Below are 22,604 nucleotides of genomic sequence, written 5' to 3'. Positions count from 1 at the left end.
GAAAACAAAATGGTACAGATGCGATGAGACTTTTGGTACCTTGAAAAATATTTAGATTTGTGTAATGGTTATGTTTGATTGTTTGATAAGTCTTAATGCATATATTTAACAGTAACGCGGTAACAGAAGCATGGTAAGAAACAAACGTACTTGCTACTAAGCAAACAAATCCCATAAATTTACAAAATGACATATTATAAAAATATAATAATTTCCTTCTTTAAAATATATTTGCCATTTTTCCAACTATTTCTTTACTTCTAGTTCCCTTTAAGGGGGCCGGCCAGAACCCCTATATATGGTGGTATAGGGCGAAAAATGCAAGGTCATGAAAAAATTCATGGAGCTTCATATGGCAATTGAGAATACGTATACGAAGTATTTCTTCAAAATTCCTCTTACTTTCGTAGTTACAGGGTAATTAGTTAACATAACTCAATAAGCCTAAAACATTGATCCGTACAAGAAAATGCAATATTTCTTCTATTATCGTAAATTTTGATAATTATTGTCAAAGAAATTGGGAGAAATGGCATCTGTAAACATTCCCCAAGTCGAGAAGGAGACTTCAGGCTCAACTACCAAGTCCAGTCATGATTTAGTGCGATCATAGAGACAGACTTCAAGTAGTCTACACGTTCCATTTCACCTCTGACATTCTCTTGCTTTTACGTATGTTTATGTATGTTTCGGCAAGAATTTCATCATGCCAATGAGGAAAAGACAAGGAAAACATCTCGCTAACATACAGACGAAGGAAAATCACTCAAGTATTATTACAGGATATCATACTATACGCGTAGTTAGTGAAGAGAGGGGAGGATTGCGTAGTAAGGGTTGCTTAGTAACGCCCCCGTCTTGCCTGACAGCACACGTCACACTGTGCCCAAGGCTACGATCTTTGAGCAAAGAGATCTTCATTTATGATAAATAACAAAGTTTTGGTTTTTTAATACCCAAAATGGAATATGAAATTCATAATAATCATGATTTATTAAATTGTCTTTGTAAAAAGAGAGTACACCTTTGAGTTTCACCTCTGACATTCTTTTGCATTTACGTTTGTTTATCTTTGTTTCGGCAAGAATTTCATCATGCCAAAGAGAAAAATACAAGGAAAACATCTCGCTAACATACAGAAGAAAATTCGCTGTAATAAGACGAGTTAGTGAAGGGGAGAGAGAGAATTGCGTAGGAAGGAGTGGCCCATCTTGCCTCAAGCAGTGCCCCAGGCTGCGATATATGAGCAAAGGGATCATCATTTATGATTATGATAAATAAAATAGTTTAGGTTTATTAATACACAAAAAAGAAATATACATTCATAATAATTATTATTTATTAACACTGCCTTTATAGAAATACGAAGGAAAACTTTGAACGCCCGTATCTCAAAACTATACTTATTGACCTTCAAAATCTATCTTCTCACTTAGTTTTAAAGCTATAACATTGGAATTTGGTATATAACTCAGAAAGACATTATAGAACAATCAAATAGAGCCCTTTTTTCCAATTTTTGTTTCGTCTTTTTTTTTATAAATTTTTTTCTCCTGATTTATAGGGTTTATTTTTTTACCATATTGAAAAATTCATATCTAGCAAAAAAATGACTTTTAGAAAAAAAACTCCCCATTCGATTGGAGGTCTACATCAGGTCTATATATGCTAATAATCCCAGTTCTTAATATTAAATATCAAGGGAGGAGATAGAATTTGAAAAATGGTTATTTTCGGGATAAATCGCCCTGGCGTCACAAAACCGAAGGTCAGAGGCAAAAATCATATGCGGTTTGGAGATGTCCCAAGTCACCTTATTAAGTGGTATGAATATCAAAGTCCTGTCCTTAAAAAATGGCATTAGCCGGCCGGCCCCCTTAAAAAACATTTAGCAGAATCAACTAGTTGCTTAAGCCAGGTTGAGGAAGACTAATGGTTAACCTTTTAGCTAAACTTAATGGTTGCTCTTAAATCATCTAATCTTAAGTACAGGAAACTTGTTTACCCACCTTTTAGGAATGAAAGGTTTCCAAGCATTTAAGGACCCATAGGCAGTTCGAATTTTTTAAACTACAGTTGATACCTTGATATCTGGTTGACCAGCTTTTGTTGTGGGTGGAAGTCCAAAAAATAACCTTCATATTAGCATCAACTGGTGATATTTGGTATGAACTCTCTTGGAAGTAGGGATTCTAGGGTAAAAATTGCATGTGCAGAAACATGGAATAAAGACGTAGATAAACAGCTACTTCTGACTGTCTCATTGGCTTAGTTCGGAATCTTTTATTTTGAAAAGTGATCAACATATTGACTCCGCTTTGAAGGTCAACTCAAGAAGCCTCAAAAGGGGATCTTGAGCCATTGAATGTGATGCACTGTAACAGGTGTGAGGTCAGAATCTGTTAACATTAGCAGCACCATGCTAGTCTGTCCCCAGAAAAGTTTAAGCCATCATTGAGTGAATTTTGATAAGTATGAGTCCATGGTTTTTACATTGAATTGTACCTGATGTCAGCACTTGGAATCAATGATCATAAAAGTTGGATAGCAACATGGAAAAAATCTAAAAAAATAGGAAATAGACAGAAGTAACAATGATAAAGAAAGATAATGATATTTTTATGCCATCAGCGCCCACAAAGTTGGTGCAAGCTTAGTACGTATTGGTGTTGTGAGGCATCCTTGAAGGTGTGGTCTTCTGTGTTATCTCAGTCTTACTATGCCATGCCCACCAACAAAATATCAATCAGAGAACATGTAAGGCAGAAGACTGTAAAGTGAAAAAAAGGAAATTGGTAAGAATAATAAATACAAGGGGTTCAGAGGAGGCGCAGCTATTGGCCGAAGGGATAGTGCAAAAGCCTTCACTATTGGCTGCAGTGCACACAAGGATCACAACCAGGTTCAATTTCAGCAATTCTAAAGTAGTTCGTTTGTTTCAACGTTTCAAGCAGAAATGGGTTTGCTGTGAAAGAGTTTTCCAGAACTGAAATTTATTGATACAAACCCATAACAGTTTCTAACTCTGCTTGTCCTTCCCAACTATTGGCCAAAACTACACACACAAAAATTGTGCTTGTTGTGCCTAGAACAACAGGAGCCATGAGGTGTATGCAACATGCTGTCAACCAGCAGATGATTTTCTTTCAATCAGGAATGATGTGTCTAGCAAATTTGCTCACAATGACTGCGTCAATAAGCGATAGGTTTGTAAGAGAATATTGCCATTGCTCTAAATATCAATTTTGTTACAGATGACTGGGGTTGCATGGCAGATATGTTCCAAAAAGACAAGAATCCTAAGGTAAAAACACAAGCACTTCTGGAAGGCCTTCACACTCCAAAATTGTATCCTAACAACATGGAGGCATGGCAGAGATTAACCACGCAAATACCAGTCAAACATGGACAAAGTATGCTAATACTCTGTGTGTATTATGTCATATATGTACGTACTGTTCAGTTGAAGCCTATGCCATCAGAATTTTCAGTATTCACATTATGAATAGTACTACCAATAACATAAAACACTAGTTTCATAACTGCAATATGGAAGAATAGGAATAGTACCTCTAAACTAATTTTATCTAAAATCATGAATTGTCAAATTACTGAAAATTCCTCTATACATATATGACAAATAGCAGTGATATCATATCAAATATCACATAAAGAACAATGCAAACCAGATAGCTTCAGCTGCAAAAGGAAGGAGAGAAAATCCACAAAGCAATAAAAATCTATATTTGCTTAACATCCAGTTATGCTGAAAACGATGTATACCTGTTCACTCATGGGGCTGCAACATGAATACTTTTACATATAATACCAATCATCAACTGTAATTCCTAAAAAACTGGCTTAAGAATTCAATAAAAAAAAAATCCCAGGGTAGTGACAAGTAAAAGCGGCTTTCAAAATAACCAAGCAAATATTAACTATATGTTTGTAAAGGGAAACAGACGTAACCAGCAAGTTTTGTAGAATATATACCTTAAAAATTGCACAGTACAAAATTACAAAAATGAGAAAGCCATCTTAATCTCAATTATTCTTGTGTACAAACACAGTATACTACTAACTTTGCAGGTTAATGCACAATAAAAGTACAACTATTTTAAAAGTTCCTGCTAGAGTAAAATCTTCATACATTGCAGACTACAATGTAAAAATTGCACACTACCCACTTTTTAATCCAGTGATTAATGGGATAAAAGTCATATTCACCTGCATACGTCATGGAAGCTACCATAAACCTTTAAAAGCCAAGGTTCAAATATACACAACTAAAATAAACTGTTCCATAAGTAAAAATCCATTAGTTTCACTACTTGCATTATGCTTGGTCAAAGGTACAACTAGTGCATCAAATTACAGCTTCAATTAATTGAAGTAAGCCACCTGCTGGTATGGGAAGATGTTATCTCAGAGGCCTTAACACTCAATTTTTACCAAGGGTATGATAGGACAACACCCTGAATCATAACAAGAAAATAGTTTTAAGAATTATGTATGAGTTCTTAAAAATTACTAAATTATCAGTTTTACTAATACTACTGCTAAAGGAAGGAAATTACGGTGTTCTTTGCATGGCACACTTCAGACAAAGATTCTTTGCATCAACCCTTTGGACACCCACCCCCACACAGCAATGCTTTCCTGCTTTACTTTTTATCTCTTCCCTTTGACCTCTTTTGACCTCTTCCCCATCAAGCTGTCCAACTTCAACTCATTTAAAACAAGGCTTACGTGCAGGCCCACTAAACTATAAAAACTACTATACTACTACTATTTCTGTGCTTTTTAGCTATTTTTTCATCCAATTAGAGGGTCTAATAAATTTGGAAGTTGGCACCGATCTCAATTCAGGTCCACAGTTTATAGTTTTCATATGTGTACATAGTATAATCCTCATACAATCGGCAAAAGATTTTCTATAAAATTTAAAGTTGTTAGCTCTTGACAGCTGCAGTCTTGAAAAATGCACATATTGCCAACTTACAAACTCTTCACAAGCAAATACCAAGAATCAACATCTATGAATAGAACTGGCATAATTCATAACATGTAATAAATCAAGAACCTTTGCCACTGATCAAGCAAAAGCACATGGTTGGTGTAGAGTACAACTATGACTGTTCTTGACCAAACCAAGCATGTAAGTGAAACCAAGGAAGGATGAGACAGGGATGTCTCAACCACCTTCTAGCTCTGGATTCATCAACTTCGTCTATAGTAATTCAAAGTTCTTCCTCAGACCAGCCACCACGGTAATAATAAAAATCTTACCTATCTAAAATTCATATTACCACCTCAAGGGCTTATCTGCAATGCTGATAAGTTAAAGAGGATGATAATTTAAAACTTTAAAAGATACCAAAAATTCCTGAAATATTCACATAACATATACTATATACTATATACAGTTAATATTAAAAGTATTCATTATTCCAAAGGCACTGGTTCATTTAAGGCAAAGTATTTATAACAAGCTAAAAGCAATATTGCTAGCTTCATAAAGTTTTGTGCTTCATAATCTCTGAATAAAACAAGTTTGTACTATTTTATGGAAGTCATATAAAAGATTCATAATAGTCTAACTATTTTGTGATTTTCATTAAGTACTCTTAATATGTATTGGTATCAAAATATTTCCAAACTATATCACCACTATTTAAGTGATGCTCTAACAATAATGCAACAAAGAGATGAAAAAAAATTAGTACCATATAATCACAGTCCAGTATTAAAACCCCATGTTTATCACACATTTTGTTCTTCAATTTCTACCCTATCATGTTCAAAAACCTGCAGGTACATCTCCTTTACAGCTTTTTCTATGGCAGAAGCAATATCCTCTTTGGAGAATCTATTCAAAGTTGGGACGTGGATGAATGCAGATCGAGACTTATCCTCATGCAATGATGTGTAGAAAATGAATTCACACAGGAACCTGAAAATACCAACAACTGTTCATATCAAAACAAAAGCCAGGGCCTTGCTAATGCAAGTGCTTTCCTACCTTGAAGGCAGGCAACTAAGAGTTAGCACAAAAAGGGTACTAACTGGGCACTAACAATTCCAGGAGAATGATCGAATAATCTTAAAGTAAATTATACTCCAACTTCCCAATTTCTAGTTGGTTTATGCTTCATCCTCAACTATTAGCATACTTTAAAGAACTATTAACTACTATCAAAATCCCTCACCATCTGAGTAACTCAGGAGTGCTCTCCTTTTGATTTTAAGCAAACAATAAAATGCTTTAAAAAATACCACTTGCAAGCAACATTGTAGATGATACTAATGGTTTCTCAGCATCCATTGCTGAAACCTTCAATTCTGTCATTAGTATGAGGTATGCAAGGCTCTATTCTGTAATAGGCATTCTACACATGAACTGGAAATAGTGGCATTGATATATTGTTGGACATTATTTTTTTCTCATAGCAAATTTGATCTACTTTATTTTCCCATATTTGCAACAAAATATACTTTAAAAATATACAATAAAAAAACTTCATCCCTTCTATCTCTCTCTCATGTACTGAACAACTTACAATATGGTAGGCAGGCAGCTTACCTGTTTACCCACAGCCTACCATGGTTTTATGATATCAAATGCTCCAACATGTGCATTGTTAAGCTGCAAAGCTTAAAGTTGAAAGAAAATTTCATCTATATGTTACTACACACACACACAACAATTCTGGTATATCCCAAGATTTCTTATTGCTACAAAATAACTAAAAGACAGTTCTAATAAATATAAGAGCTACATAATAAATAGCAATAAACAAGATACTGCTTACCGCCCAGCATCAGTAGACTTCGCACAAGTAAGTTTTAAAGATGTATCACTGTTAAGGGCCTTGGAGATCAAATCCATCCTAATTCCAGATGTAATTACTTCTTCACCACCTGTAGGAAAAGACACATTTAATTTCAGAGTACTCAATTATGAAATTTTCCCAAAATATACAAAAAATATTCCTAAAAACTGAAAAAATTAATTATGGTGTGATTACAAAACCTTATCTAAATGATTCTCTTAATTTGAAAATACAGCTTTAGGAAGAATATTACAAGTCAGATGGCAGGATGGAGTTAGCATTGACACTAAGGAAAATTACAGAAGTTCCATATGTAAATGAGCTAGGTAATAATAAAAGGGAGATGAGGAGAGCTTGGTCATACTGCCTGTGCAACCCCAGGGATAATATTACACAATACTGTCAGCCAGGCTTCTCTAGGCCACAGGAAAGCTAAAAGACCCTCTCTAGCCACAGGGAAGCTAAAAGACCCGAACCTACTTGGATAAGAAATATGAGAAGGAAGGCTTGACACGAGTGGTTATTTGTAGAAGTAAAGTACAGGAGAGGTAGGAGTGGCAGCTGATGAAAAAAACGGAATAAATTTTCAAATACATATGCATCACACATACAAATGTCCTTAAGACACTGTAACCTTTAATCTATTGGACAGAAGCAGCTAACTGTTATACTGTAGTACATGTACAAGTACAACCTGGCACATCAGGTCTTTCTGAATCACCTGCTTCACTTTTTCATGTCTTTACAATTAGATCAATATGAGTGATGGCTTGTATAAAGAGAGAAATTATGTTTGATTCACCAAAATTCCATCCATCATAAAAAAAAATGCCACATCCGTAGTCTTGAATGTCCTCAAACTCAATAGCTTTTGCTTACCAGACAGTAATAGAACAGCAATCCACTCATATCCTTAAGTATGAACCAACCATCCTCTTCACAAGTACACTATACTTTAAATGCTCTACACAGACATTTTCATAGTTTACATGCCTGGAAAGTTATAAACTATCATTTACATTTTCTCCATTTTTTTTAGTAACAGTCATCACTTAATTTTAGCCTATTTTCAGTTGCTTAGTAAATTAGCATAAAAGGATGACTTTTCCAGCTCGTTTTTTTCTTATGAATGTTACACTATGGAAGCTTTTCTCCATTACCTCCATCAATGACTTTTTTTTTTTTTTTTTTTTTTTTCTTCTATCTTTGGTGGCAATGTACTTGTTTCTGCCATTAATTATTAGCTCTGGCTGGTAGGATTTTGTTCACACTACCTCCTTATTAATCTTTTGTTGTCTTGGTGTAAAAAATGTTTGCATTTTATTTCTAATCTGCTTTGTATTTTCAATAGTACTAGTATTGGTATTTTGTACCTGTGGCCACTGCAAGTATTGTCAAATGCGTTTGGTAGTCATAGGTATGATATTGTTATGTAAAACTCAGGATTTAATGTTATTTCTTATATATATCAAATTATTTTTTTCCATAATTATAACAAGCTACTTTTCTAACATTAAAATTTTATGGTTAACAATTATCATTTGTACACAGTGTATCTCACATTCAGTGCATTTTGTATCACCATCTGTGTACATTTTAAGATTCATTGTGATTTTTACTGTTTACAGTAATTGTCTCTAGTGCTCTGTTTGGCTGTAGTATATCTTTTATCTAAACTTCAGTAAACCTGTCAAGATATTCCTGGTAGGAACAGCAATGTCTTCGTCTTCACCTGACAAGGACTGCATCTCTTGTGTAGCACCTATTACACCCAAGTGTCCAACCACATTCACCTATAAAATGTGTCATGAAGGTCACTGAAGTCAGCAGTCATGCTATGAGATAAAGAAGCACAGGTCAAGGTGGTTGAAGAGTGGTTCTATGAACCTGATTGCATCTTTAACTTTGGAATCATCTTTTTCCTGGTTGACAAGTCTTCTCCCATGTTGGCGGGCTGCTAGTTTCTGAGTGGTATGCCCCTGCCGGCCAACCTATCATGCCTGCAGCATTATAGAAAGTATATGGTACATAAAATATCAAACAGTATTACCTATGTACCATAAAGTGTAGTGTAGCTCCAGTGTTGTTGAGGGAATATGTGGGAGTATGATAGCCAGATTTCATTGGCATGTAATTAGGCACAGTGACGGTCAAAACCCACAGGGTGTGACAAGGAAACAAAGAGGCTCAAACACTGTAAAAGAAATTCACTTAAGGAACTGGTTTTAAGCTTTAAATTTAAATGACTGCCTATTCTGTTGTTCACATTCTATGAGTGTAATGTCACTTCTTTTAAATAAAGACCTTAAAGCTTCATGGCACATGCTAACTATGAAATAAAATCAATTTACTATAATTCATTTCAGGAACTGTTCTGCATTTTGCTTATCATTTGCAGTAGTGTGATTGCCTATTCTGAAATGACAAATTTTCTAAGACAATTTGTATTTTTCATAGCTACAAACCTTTGGTCTTAACAATAGGATAATTTCTAGCACCTAGCTTGATCCAGTTAAAAAGCAGATGAAAGCAAGGATTCTTGTGATATCTAGCAATGCATGCGTAGCTCGGGTTAGGAGTGGTCAAGGATGACCACGCTACGCCAGTCTTTTCTTTGACCGCCTGGGCGAGAGTGATGATAACCTCTTTTGGCCTTTTCCTGGTTCATTGCCCATTTCGCTTGTGTTTAGTGGCTGATATTATGGCTTCTTCTGCTCCTTCTCGGCGTCAGCATACGTGCCCCGGAGTTCCAGGTTTTCCGTGTTCTTGTTTTCTGGCTTCGGCAGCGACTGACCCTCACATAATGTGCAGTTGGTGTCGTTCTAATTTTTGTACTATCATGAATCTGCCCACGGAATGCCAAGCATGGCCTAAGGAGCAGTGGAGGTCGTTTGATGGCAAGAGAGAACATCGGAGGGTTTCAACTCTTCCTACTTTACAGTACATAATTACATGCATGCAATTACACTTTTAACCATACATCTAGGATTTTTTAACACATGATTTCACTTTTAAATAATTAGTCTTTAGGCACAAATTTAGCAGTGAACAGCAGGTACACCACATTACATAACTATAATGTACATTGTAGTTAGAACTTTAAACACAAAAAACAGGCAAACACTTTAATTGTACACAAAAAATAAAAGTGCAAAATATACTTTTCTTATTTTTTCGATGGATTCATTGACACATCTGTTAAGTAACAAACTCCGGTGAGTTCAGCCCTTCAGATTAAGGTGCCAGTGTAATTATTATTATGGTGTAAGGGTCATGCAATAATATACAGTATTGTATCTTTGAAAGTAATCTTTTTGCTATGAATTATTCATTTATGTACTGTCGGCCAAAAACTCTTAGCAGAGTTTCATAATTTCTCTTTCACCTGCCTGACGCACGATTCATGCCTTATTTATCTATTTTTCTTTTGAAAGATGGAAGAAATCATATGTAATGACATTAAAAACAGTCACTGATATCTTTAGTACATTATGTTATGTTATTGTGTAAAACTATTTTCCATCTAGCAAAATTGACGTGAACGAAACGAAGTGATAAAAAACGTCATATCACAACCATAGATATACATTACCAAATAGATAGGACACACCTATCACTAGTAGTATCGCATAAACATAGTCCTTAAATTACCATTTCAATATTTAGTTGAAGGTAGTTGAACTTTTCCATTTGTTAAATTTTACAGAAAACATTGGAATCTCACAAAATGCTATCAAATTTAAAAGCAAAAAGAAAAAAAACTATATCCTAACAGTGTTAACGAGGTGACCTCACTCTATTGCTTTTGATGTTATGTGCACAGGAATCTAATGTCAATGTGTCATTTATCGGTCTAAGAAACATCCCTCGATGAGTGAGAGACAATTACTATTGCACTGCATTCGGCGCAAATTCCTGTTGGAGAGATATCAAGAAAGCTTAATAAACCGGAGAGTATCATACATAGAAAAATCAAACTGTTTAAAGAACAGCAAAATTTAGAACATTGGCCTAGAGGCGGAACACCTCGAAGAACCACAAGAGAGCAAGATAATACAGTAGTGTAAATGTTGCTGAGCAACATTCATTTGTGAATTTTGAATTCTAGTGCCTCGTCACGACATTGCTGAACCAGGAATCATGCCTAGCTCTACACTTATGACTGGTGTCTGATGAATACTTTAGATGGAGAGGAAGAGGTTTTTAAATCTACACTTGAAATCTTTGAAGTTGTCTAATGAATAAGCAAACTTATCTTTGATGGATGAGAGATTCAGTTAGGCTTACTCTTTTTGTTTTGTTTTTTATCGGTGGCCACTGAATACCACGGATAGGGAGGGAAACAGTTTCAATGATACATGCATTTTTTTTTTCTTCAAAACCTAAAGAATGCATTTATTGGGAGATACTTTATTAACATCGGCCTAATCCTTCCATCACTCCAATACGCCACCTCCGCTCTCTTCTCCATCTCAGGTTACTCGATCCGACGAACTCGTATCGCGTGAAAGCATCACTAATGATAACGGTTATTTAAAAATTCCCAGCACCGACAACGGACGCCTTAAAATGGATGTTTATAAACTTTATCTTTCATTCCCCAAAATATGTGCATACACTCAGGTTACACCCTGTAGCCGTCAAAGAGCAACCCTTGATTAAAGCAGTAGGCTTTACTTGGAAAAAAAAAAACATGTGAAATAGACTTAAACAAGAACGTCACCTTTCATATTTCTTATCCTTTCAGCTACTTATAATATGCTTATGGTAGTAGGTCTAGGTATACATGGAAACTAATTTGAATTAATTTCTATTTTGATCAACCTAAGAAGCTTTAATGACTATTAAGCCTTTCTTAATGCATTCGTTCAGTTTTGACTCCCATAGCTTTCCAATGTGTCCAAATGAAACAGGATGATATGCAAGGAATTCGATAAAAAAATAAGACTGAATAAGGTCTGAGTTAATTATGTTAAGCAATTATGAAAAGGATAAGAAGAAAGGCGAACATGGCTGATAAAACAAGAATAACGGAATAATCAAATAAAAGCAAATCCAATATATATTATACACACACACACACACATACATACATATACATATATATATATATATATAGATATATATTATATATATATATATATATATATATATATACATATTCCATATACATATATATATATATATATATATATATATCTATATATATAGATATATATATATCTATATATATATATATATATAATAATATATATATATATATATAATATATATATATATATATAATATATATATACAGGCGGTCCCCCGGCTTACGACGTTTTCCTTCCGGCTTACGACGTTCCGAGGTTACGACGCTTTTTCTTAAATATTCAATGGAAATTCCGTCCTGGGTTACGACGCTTGTTCCGAGGTACGACGCTGACGCTTCCGACGCTCCGAGTTAACGACGCTTTTAAAAAACGCATGCTATGATAAAAATCCTTTATAGTTTAGCACAGTACATAATAAAAATATGTTTTTGGTTACATTACAACAAAAATTTTGAGGTTATGATGATTTTGGACACTTTTTTTTTTTTCGTATTTTTTTGAATTTTTTACTGACGCCGCATGCGGAACTAGTTTGCGGGGGCGAATAATGAATACAACTAGCTTGGGATGCGCAGTTTAAAACAGTCCAAAAGCGCAAATATAATGAAAAATCATTGCTTGTTTCCAGTACATAATTAAAAAAACTAAGTTTCTGGTTAGATTACAACACAAATGCCAAGGTTACGACGTTTTGTTATGCTTTTTAACGATACCTCATATGCAGAACTAGTTTTGAGCGGAGGTGCATAAATTAATTAACGCTATTAAACTGTATGGTAAATTGACTCCGAACAACGACACGGACGGTCGAGGACGCCAAGCGTAACAATACGAAAGGACGCCACTTCAAATCGTTCAATCGCGTGCAGCCTGCATTCCACTAGGTTGTTGTGCTGAGACGTTGCTGAAATTCCTTGCCATTTTCGCTAATTTACAATGGCTCCTAAACGCCAAAGTACTTCCTCCGATGATAGTTCATGCCAAGAAGAGAGGAAGGTCATCACGATGGAGGTAAAATATGACGTGATAAAGCGTTCGGAGAAGGGAGAAAACTAACACGAAATAGGCCGTTCTTAGGCTTGAGCAGGACCACGGTGGTAACCATTGTGAAGGATAAGGAACGTATTCTGAAGCACGTTAAGGATGCTGCACCGATGAAGTCAACGGTGATAAACGAGAAGCAAGTAGCCAGAGCACTTTGTCCATCCAGGGTTATATTGAAAGACAACTTTAAACTAAAGGTAAGGAATTAATTCACATACATTAACTTTTTTACTCTTGATATAACTCAAAGTAAGGAATTAATTAACATACATTAACTCTTTTACTCTTGATATCTATAATTTACATATTGTATTCAGGACTTTGTGTAGTATTTTGTACTAATTGTGTTATACTTTTACCTTCCAGAGCTACCAGACTGGGATTTTAGTGTATCCAGGATCTAACAAAGTGTGCAATGCATGTGTATACGTATACAGTGACGAGTGTTTAGTGTATACCCTAAGGATTAAGTGTAGTGTACATTGTGCTTTTTAGTGTCACAAGAGTTTAATAAAGAATTATACCTTCAGAACCATCCTTTGCCATTGGAATAACCACACTACACATCATGCAATCTACTTGCATGTCACACAGGTAAGGTCTCTAACTTTTTCTTAGTTTAAGGCATATTTCCAAGTGTCGTTCCGGCTTACGACGATTTTCGGCTTACGACGCGCCTCAAGAACGGAACCCCCGTCGTAACACGGGGACTGCCTGTATATATATAAAATATTTATATATATATATATATATATATATATATATACATATATAAGGATATATATTATATATTATATATATATATAAATATATATGATATATTATATATATATATATATATATATATATATAAATATATATATATATATATATAAATATATATATAAATATATATATATATATATATAATATATATATATATATATAGTATATATATATATATAGATATATAAATATATATATATATATATATATATATATATATATATATATATATATATATATATATATATATAATATATATATATATATATATATATATATATATATATTATATATATATATATATATATATTATATATTGTATATATATATATATAAATAGATATATATATATATATAATATATATAAATATATATATAAATAAATATAAATAGAAATATAAATATAAAATAAAATAAATATATAAATATAAAATATATATACTATAAAAAAATATAAAAATATAAAAAATAAATATAAAAATATATATATAAATATAAATATAAATATATATAAAAATATAAATAAATATAAATATAAAATAAATATATATATATATATATATATATTATATATATATATATATATATATTATATATATATATATATATATATATATAATTTTCTGGGCTCAAGCCGTGCGCTCCATGAAATGTGTCTTCTTTAGCACTATTTCTAGTAAAATATTGCTTATAATACCAGAGAACTGCTAAATTGGACATGTCAGAAGCCTCTGACTCGCTCAAACTACATAAAAGGTGTCGGTATAAAAAAACTGGGGCGAGTGTTTAAACACTACCACAGCAACCCCTCCAATTAGCCTTTTCCTCATCAAAAGACCCTAAATACGGGGAGCCGACCCATAGGTCACACATAGCTACCCCGTTGAAGGCGTCTGTGACGTCATACTTAAAGATAGCCTCCTCGTGTTTGCGCGCTCGTATTAAGCTATCTGTTCTTTTTCATTGTTTCGTATTATTCCTCGTTATGGATCGTCAATCTGCCTCTTCACCCAAGTTAAGTACTGGTTCAGCTTTTTTCAATATTTAGGGAGTGAATTTGCCTTTCGTTTTGCCTTTATTTGAGGGTTTGTTAGGCGTCACTTTACCGTAGCGTGGGCGGCGGCGAGTCGCCATTACGGCGTACCCTTGTATTGTACCAGTTTCGAGTGGGCTTCCTTCCTGCTCGTAACATGTGGATATTTCAGTACAATATTTTATTTATGTCTGGGTGGCAGTTTTTAGTCGATCCTGTTTTCGTTTATGTTTTTGTTATTTTCATTATTTTCATGTTTTCCACGGGGGTCTGCATTCGAGCACGTTTCTCTGTTACGTGCTTCGCCGTATATCCACCGTTATCCCTTTTATTTTTAAGTTTGGTATATTTCATTCAGATATTTTTCCCTTTTTTCTTTTCGTCTGCTTGCCGTTTCTTATCGTTTTGTCAGTAGGCAACTAGAATTTCCCCTTTTGCGCCCATCATTATCGAGTGGCCTTCATAGCGGTTTTATATTTTACGAGATTTTATTTTCATTCCCCCCCCCACCCCCCGCCCCACGTGTTAAAGCATGATTTTCTTTTAGCTTTAAGTAATTGATTTTATTTTGTCTATGTACAGTGGACCCCCCGTATTTGCGTTCTTCAGATTCGCGGACTCACACATTCGCGGATTTCTCTGGGGAACGTTTCCCTGCATTATTCGCGGAAAATTCGCGCATTCGCGGTATTTTTCTATGATAACTATCCACAAATTCCTGGTTTTTTTTTATGAATTTCATCATAAAATGCACTTTTTGTGATAAAAACTATTAAAAAAAAAAAAAAACCAAGTATGAAATTTTTAGTGGGTTTTTCTTGAGTTTTAACTAACAAAATAGCTGTTTTTAGCATTTCATAGGGGATTACAAAACATTCGCGGTTCTAACTATTCAAGGGGGGGTCTGGTACGCATCCCCCGCGAATACGGGGGGGACCACTGTATATGTTGGATGTTAGGTCGGTTAGCCTACATAGGCTATGCCTGCGTTTTCCTTGTGATCCTTTATTCGTGGGGATACGCTGGTCACGTGATCGTCACCCCATCAGCCCTCCCTTCCTCCCCCTCACGTGGGGCCCCCAGTAGTTGGGTGCTCCTCTCGCTCAGGTTGTCGCTGACGACCGTTCCCATCAGCGGAGGGGGGGGTGTAGAGGGTCCTAAGGACCTTAGGTTGGTGGGTGTCGCTTCTCAGCCGGCCGCCTCCGGAGTTGATGGTTGGTCTGCGTATTCAGCCTCGGTTTCCGTGGATTTGTTGCGCTCTGCTTCTTTCAGCTCTCGGAGCTTACATCCATCTGCCTAAAACATTCCCTCCCCGCATAAGGCGGGTTTAGATTCCGGCTTCTCCATATTATATTTGTTATTTTAGTTTTCATTTTTATTTTCTTTTCATTTTGCCACGGAACTTGCGAGTTCATGTGGCCGTCCCGGGGTACTTCGTGTACCCCCCCCCGGGTCATACAGTTCCGGGTTGTTTTATTTCTTACACAGTCCCCGGGACGTAAATACAGTGTTCCCCCCGTATTCGCGGGGGACGCGTACCAGACCCCCCCGCGAATAGTTAGAATCCGCGAATGTTTGGAACCCCCCTCTAAAAATGCTCATAAACTATCTTGAACATGCAAACACCAAAGTATCCCTTAAAGACCATCTTTCATAAAATATACATAAAATATCCTATTATGGTTCATATTAATCTTTGAAATATTATTAATACTATTTTAAAGTAAATCTTACATTTTATGTTTATACACATAAATACATACTATGTACGTACTGAATGACTTAGTTACGTATGTGAAAATAATTCAGTCCCCCCTTAAGTATTCAGTCATGCACGTTTTCTTTCATACTGATACTATTTGAGACATCCATTTTCTTTTTACAAGTGAACAATGTAATGTGAAATCACAAATACCAAATGTCTACTTAAAGTATTATCCTACATCAAATATATGTACCATTGAATTGGTATTATTAATATCATTTTAAAGTAATCTTAAACATTTTACCATTAGAAATATATAAACAGCCAATAGCAGAGAGAGAGAGAGAGAGAGAGAGAGAGAGAGAGAGAGAGAGAGAGAGAGAGAGCATGTTATTGTTACTGTTTAATCTCATTAAACGTAATATTATTTGTAAACTAGTACTGTATATTATTATTTTACCATAAAGATATACTTACACATACACTTCCAGCCCAAACAGAGGGTGATAGTTACCACTAGCGCATGCTAGTATCTCGTTGTGGAGAGAGAGAGAGAGAGAGGAGATGAGACCGAGAGAGAGAGAGAGATGAGTTGAGAGAGAGAGAGAGAGAGAGAGAGACAGGGTTGTCCTTATTTAAAAGAGTGAAGTGGATAGATTATTGTACTTCTTTAAAATTTACTATCCACATATGGAATTTTGAATATAGTTATATTACTATTATTATTATTATTATGCAAAAATATTAATAAACATAAACATGTACCATAGAAATTCTCTATCTCCGTTAAAAAGAGAGAGGAGAGAGAGAGAGAGAGAGTACATTATCCTGATATATGGCAACACAGTTGTTGGACCCCAGCCAACTCGGCTTGCTACTACTGGAGTTTCCAAGAGAAAGATGCGGGATATAAAGTGCATTTTCTTTCATTCTTATGTAATTCTTTTTATTTATAAACTAAAATCTTGCTAATTCACTTTAGTATTTTCTTTAATGAATTTATATTATTGCTGTTTACATTATATTGATATTTGAAAATTAGTAAATCATCATCCAAAAAACATACATCGCTTTAAGAGAGAGAGAGAGAGAGAGAGAAGCGAGAGAGAGAGAGAGAGACGAGAGAGAGAGAGAGAGAGATGAGGGTGGAAATCTCATGAGGCAGTTGATGGCAGTAACAAATCAGCTCCTTCCCCCTCTGGTCACTTAACTTGATACGTATATCTGAGTTTTAGTACCTGGAGTTAGAGAAAGAATCTGACTGGGATTTCCTTCATTCTTCCATAATTTTTTAAAATTATAAGCTAAAATCTTACTAATTCACTATGGTATTTTCTTTAATGAATTGATATTATTGCTGTATAAATTAATATTAATATTTGAAAATAGTAAATCATTTATTTATCATACAAAAAACATACATCTTTGTAGTAGAGAGAGAGAGAGAGAGAGAGAGAGAGAGAGAGAGAGAGAGAGAGAGAGAGAGAGAGAGAGAGAGAGAGAGAGAGAGAATTATTATTTTTATTATGTGATATTTAAAAACTTATTAAACTTACCAATAACAAGTATTAATCAAAATTAATATTTGAAAATTAGTAAAGAAACTCATTTGTATCATAAAAATGTATTTAGTCATGAAAATAAACATCAAAATACACTAATTAGTGATTATTTTCGTCAGAAAATTCCGCGAATGGGCGAGTCCGTCCGCGAATAATTTCTAGATAGGTTCCAAAGAAAAATCCGCGAATGTGTGAGTCCGCGAATCCGGAGAACGCGAATACGGGGGGAACACTGTATATGATATATATATTTTATATTGTTTCAGTCCGGAATGCTCCGGCATATTACATTATTATCATAATTATCCTAATAAGTTTGGGCAATTGTTCTTATATATTATTGCACTTACAGGCCACTCAGTGTCTGGTTGCCGGCTGTAATGCTACTCTGCAAGATCCGTGCGGCCATGACGTTTGCCGGGGCCATGCCCCGTGCGCAGTGTTGCTTACTGATTCCGTAGTCTGGCATCACGAAAACTGCTTTGCCTGCTACGACTTGGTACAACAGGTTACCTCTTTGGTAAGTTACCGCACTGCTTGTTCTATACATATTGTGATGAAATTATATTACACTACTTGTATTAGTGTAAAAAAAAAAAAAAAAAAAAAAAAAAAAAAAAAAATTAATTTAAAAAAAAAATGAAAAAAAAATAAAATTAATTTAAAAAAAAAATGAAATAAAATAAATGAACAATAAAAACGTCTTTAAATTAAATTACATTGATTAATCAACATTTATAAGCATAATGTTCAAGGAATTTACTCGATATTGACACATTCCTTGCATTACAGGCGGAGCAGTCTGTTAAGGATGCTGCACTCTCCACCCTCAAGATCTGGGTTGGAGGGTTTGGACGGAACGTAGGGAAGGCTAAGCCGTATATTCTGTCTCAAGATATGGCAGCTTTGATCTTCCCAGCCGGGAAATCTGCCAGATACGTTGACCCAAAAGTCCAGCACCCAATTATCAATCAATCCAAGATTCAGTTATGGAACAGCAAGAGGCAGAGTTGCCGGACCTTGGGTTGGAAGGAGTCTCACTTGAAGTGGTTGAGGATTTGCCCGTTACACTAGATATGGGTACAGGTAACAGTGTTAATGAGGCTAGCTTAGTTGGTCACCGGGTCTTTTTCTCGAGTGAATCTGATTCTTCTCTCCCCTCTACTTCCAATTCCTTCATGGGTTTCACAGGAGGATTGCCCCCTTCCAGGTCGCATTCCTTCTCTGCGATTCCTAAATTAAAGAAAAAACCTTCAGGTAAAACCATGCTTAAAAGCAAATCAGAGACAAAGCCAAGGCCTGGGCAGGTGCCAGAGGTTCATACACATATTAAACCTAGGCTGAAGTCTCTTGCCAAGTCTTCAAATCCAAGGTCTCAAGGAGGGAATTCTTCCCATTGCCCCACAAGTCCCATTCCATCAATGTCTAGGGATCGGATACCTCATAAGGTACAGCAGGGGGGGCAGGAGGATTCTTCCCTTTAGTGGCCAAGACCTGTTCAACACGAATATTTTAAATCAGGTCAGTAGCCTTGTTACCTTAGTCATTTCAGTTGCAGCAAGTTTGAAGAAGTGTTTAAGAGATTAGGTGCACAGGACTCCCTGATTGCAGGTCTCAGACAGGGAGTCGGCAGTTTTCGGCACCTCAGTAACTTGGTGCAAGGTCAGAGCATGCCTGACGGGTCCACGCTCCCTCCGTTCTACCCTGGTAATCCTTGGAGGGTGGCGAACTTCGCTCCATTTGTCAACGGGATGTTGACTATAGAAGGTTGTGGCACACGTAGACTCGAGGATTTCGAGTTCTTCCCGAAGGGTTACAGCCACCATTTATAGGTTAGTTAGGCTTACGGAGGCAGCTCTGATTAGAGAGGATAAGGTCCCCAAGGAGACTGTTATCCTTCTAGAGATCAGCTCAGCAAAGCATTGATGAACGGAACCTAGAAGAGTGGAACTGCTCAAATACTAGGGTAACAGCAATTTAAAAGCCCTTTCATTCACGATGTTTTTACGACTGATGACGGGAACCCGTTACCTTTTACATCAAAGGTAGCAGAACTTACCCTTCAGGCAGTGACTCGGGAAGAGCCCATGCCCCAGCTTAGGGAGACAGATCCCACATCATTGCTACTCCACGGTAGGGAGGATTTGTGGGATGGATTTGCGGCTACATTCTCGGTAGGCAAGCTGAAGCCAGAACTGTGCAATCACCTTGTTTAGTGAGCGCCTCCCTAAGCTGTCAGACGCACTGATCCAAGCTGAATTTGATGCTAGGACACGTCTCGCAAGGTCTCTTAACTCCCTAGTGATTAGTGATAACAGAGACGGCGGCTCTGGAGTATGCTCAGGAGCCGCTGTTTAAGGTCATTGCGAAGTCGTTACTTTTGGGCATGCAATGTGACTTGTATGACTTTGCGGTTGCTAGGAGAAATTGCAGGAAGCATGTTCTATCTGAGGCTACGATCAGGCACGAACCCAACAAGCTTCTGGCTTCCTCAATCTGGGGTGCAGATCTCTTCCCAGCTTCGGCAGCAAACGAGGTTTAGAACGAGGCATCACGTCTTAATCAAAGCATCAGGTTGCGTTGGGGCATTCCTTTCAAAAGGAAATTAGAGTCTTCTTCCTCCAGTTTTAGGGCTAGGAAGAGTCCAACCTTTCCAAGTTCCGCAACAGCATCCTGTGCTACAAGCTGTACCAATTCAGCAAGTATCCCAGCCTTCGACTTCTAAGGCTCAGCCTCAGCAACAGCATCAATTTGTCTTCCTTTCACCATCGACTAACCAACAGGTTCCCCCACAGTATTCAGTGTCACCCGCTTTTAACCCGGTCTATGAGAGTCGGCATTTTCACCCCTTACCAGGCCGGGTTTGCTAGGGTTGGCAGGGCTAGAGGAGCCTTTCGTCAGCGTGGAGGAGCCAGAGCCCAAGGGCTAGCTAGAAGTGCAAGGTCCAGGAAGGAGGATCCCGACCCTCATCATCTCAATGAGTTTCTCAGGTAGGAGGCAGGCTGTACCTCTTTCGACATCGTGGGGGTTCAGCAGTTGGCGAAAAGCATAGTATCCGAGGGGTCTAGGCTGGAGTTGGATCAAGGGTCCTCCTCCACCCATCACCTTCTATCAGGAACCAACGCAGAGTTGATGGATTACTCCAGGGACCTTCTCCAGAAGGGAGCAGTCTCCAGGACAAAAAACTTGAAATTTCAGGGTCGTCTATTCAGTGTCCCAAACGAAATGGGACCGACAACAAAAGGAGGGTGAATCCTTAGACGTTGTCCCGTTTTTAAACTTGTACATTCGTTGCGACAAGTTCAAAATGCTGACCATCTCTCAGGTACGGACCTTACTTCCCCGTGGGGCGGTCACCACCTCTATAGGTCTTACAGACGCCTATTATCATGTCCTGATAGCTCAGCACTTCCAACCATTCCTGGGCTTCAAACTAGGGAAAGAAGCCTACTCCTTCAAGGTGATGCACCTTCGGGCTGAATATAGCCCCAAGGGTTTTCACGAAACTGGCCTGAGGCAGTGGTGCAGGAGCTAAGGTCTCAGGGTATATTGTGGTTGGCATACCTAGGGACGACTGGCTAATTCTGGGAGGGAATGGTACAAAGGACTAAGTGTATGAAAGCCACTGACAAGGTCATGTCTTTCCTGGAATATATAGGGTTCAAGATCAAAACAGGGCCAAGTCCCGGTTGACTCCGGAGTCCAAGTTCCAGTGGCTAGGTATCCATTGGGACTTGGATTCACACACTCTTTCCATTCCAGCAGGGAAGAGGAAGGAGATTGCCAAGGCAACAAGACAATTCTTAAAATGCAAAAGACTTCGAGAAATGGAATCAGGAGAGGATCCTAGTCTCGCTCCAGTTTGCCTCGGTCACAGACGTTCTGTTGAAAGCCAAGCTCAAGGACATCAATCGAGTTTGGCGTTCAAAGGCCAATGCCAAGTGTCGGGACAAGTTCGCCCGGATTACCTCTGATTCTCAGGAAACGTCTGCGCCCATGGGCAACAGCAGCAACCTAGCCAAAGAGTTACCGTTGCAGTTCCCTCCCCCGTCCCTAGTGTGCATACGGACGCATCACTGACAGGTTGGGGAGGTTATTCACAGAACGAGAAGGTTCAGGGAACTTGGTCACCTCAGTTCCGACGCTTCACATCAACATCCTGGAAACTATGGCAGTGTTTCTGACTTTAAAAAGCTTCGTCCTCCGAAGAAGACTCATATCAGGTTGGTTCTCGACAGTGCGGTAGTGGTACACTGTATAAACAGAGGTGGTTCAAAGTCCAAGTCATGTGAACCACGTGATGATAGCAATTTTTTCTCTAGCAGCCAAAAACACCTGGCATCTATCAGCTAGCTACCCATCTGGCAGGAGTCCACAATGTAGTGGCAGATGCACTGTCCTCGATCAGTCCCCCTGGAGTCAGAATGGTCACTGGACCAGGAATCCTTCAAGAAGGTTTGCAGGAGAGTACCGGATCTGGAAGTAGATCTGTTTGCTACAGAGGCAAACCACAAGCTGCCTTGTTACGTAGCCCCAAATCTGGACCCTCTGGCATACGCTATACGGATG

General features: G+C 37.0%; 1 protein-coding gene across 1 annotated transcript in view; it reads right to left on the bottom strand.

Annotated features, from left to right (window-relative positions):
• Positions 1-3,727: 3,727 nt before the first annotated feature.
• LOC135215404 (pyroglutamyl-peptidase 1-like) overlaps positions 3,728-22,604 on the bottom strand; it is an 80,109-nt gene continuing 61,232 nt past the window's right edge. Inside the window, 2 exon segments of the mRNA XM_064250005.1 lie at positions 3,728-5,953; positions 6,813-6,921. Of these exon segments, the coding sequence (XP_064106075.1) occupies positions 5,764-5,953; positions 6,813-6,921 (299 nt within the window). The 3' untranslated portion in view covers positions 3,728-5,763.

Source organism: Macrobrachium nipponense, chromosome 5 (assembly GCF_015104395.2).
Source record: "Macrobrachium nipponense isolate FS-2020 chromosome 5, ASM1510439v2, whole genome shotgun sequence".
Taxonomy (NCBI): domain Eukaryota; kingdom Metazoa; phylum Arthropoda; class Malacostraca; order Decapoda; family Palaemonidae; genus Macrobrachium; species Macrobrachium nipponense.
This window is presented reverse-complemented; position numbering and strand designations above follow the sequence as displayed.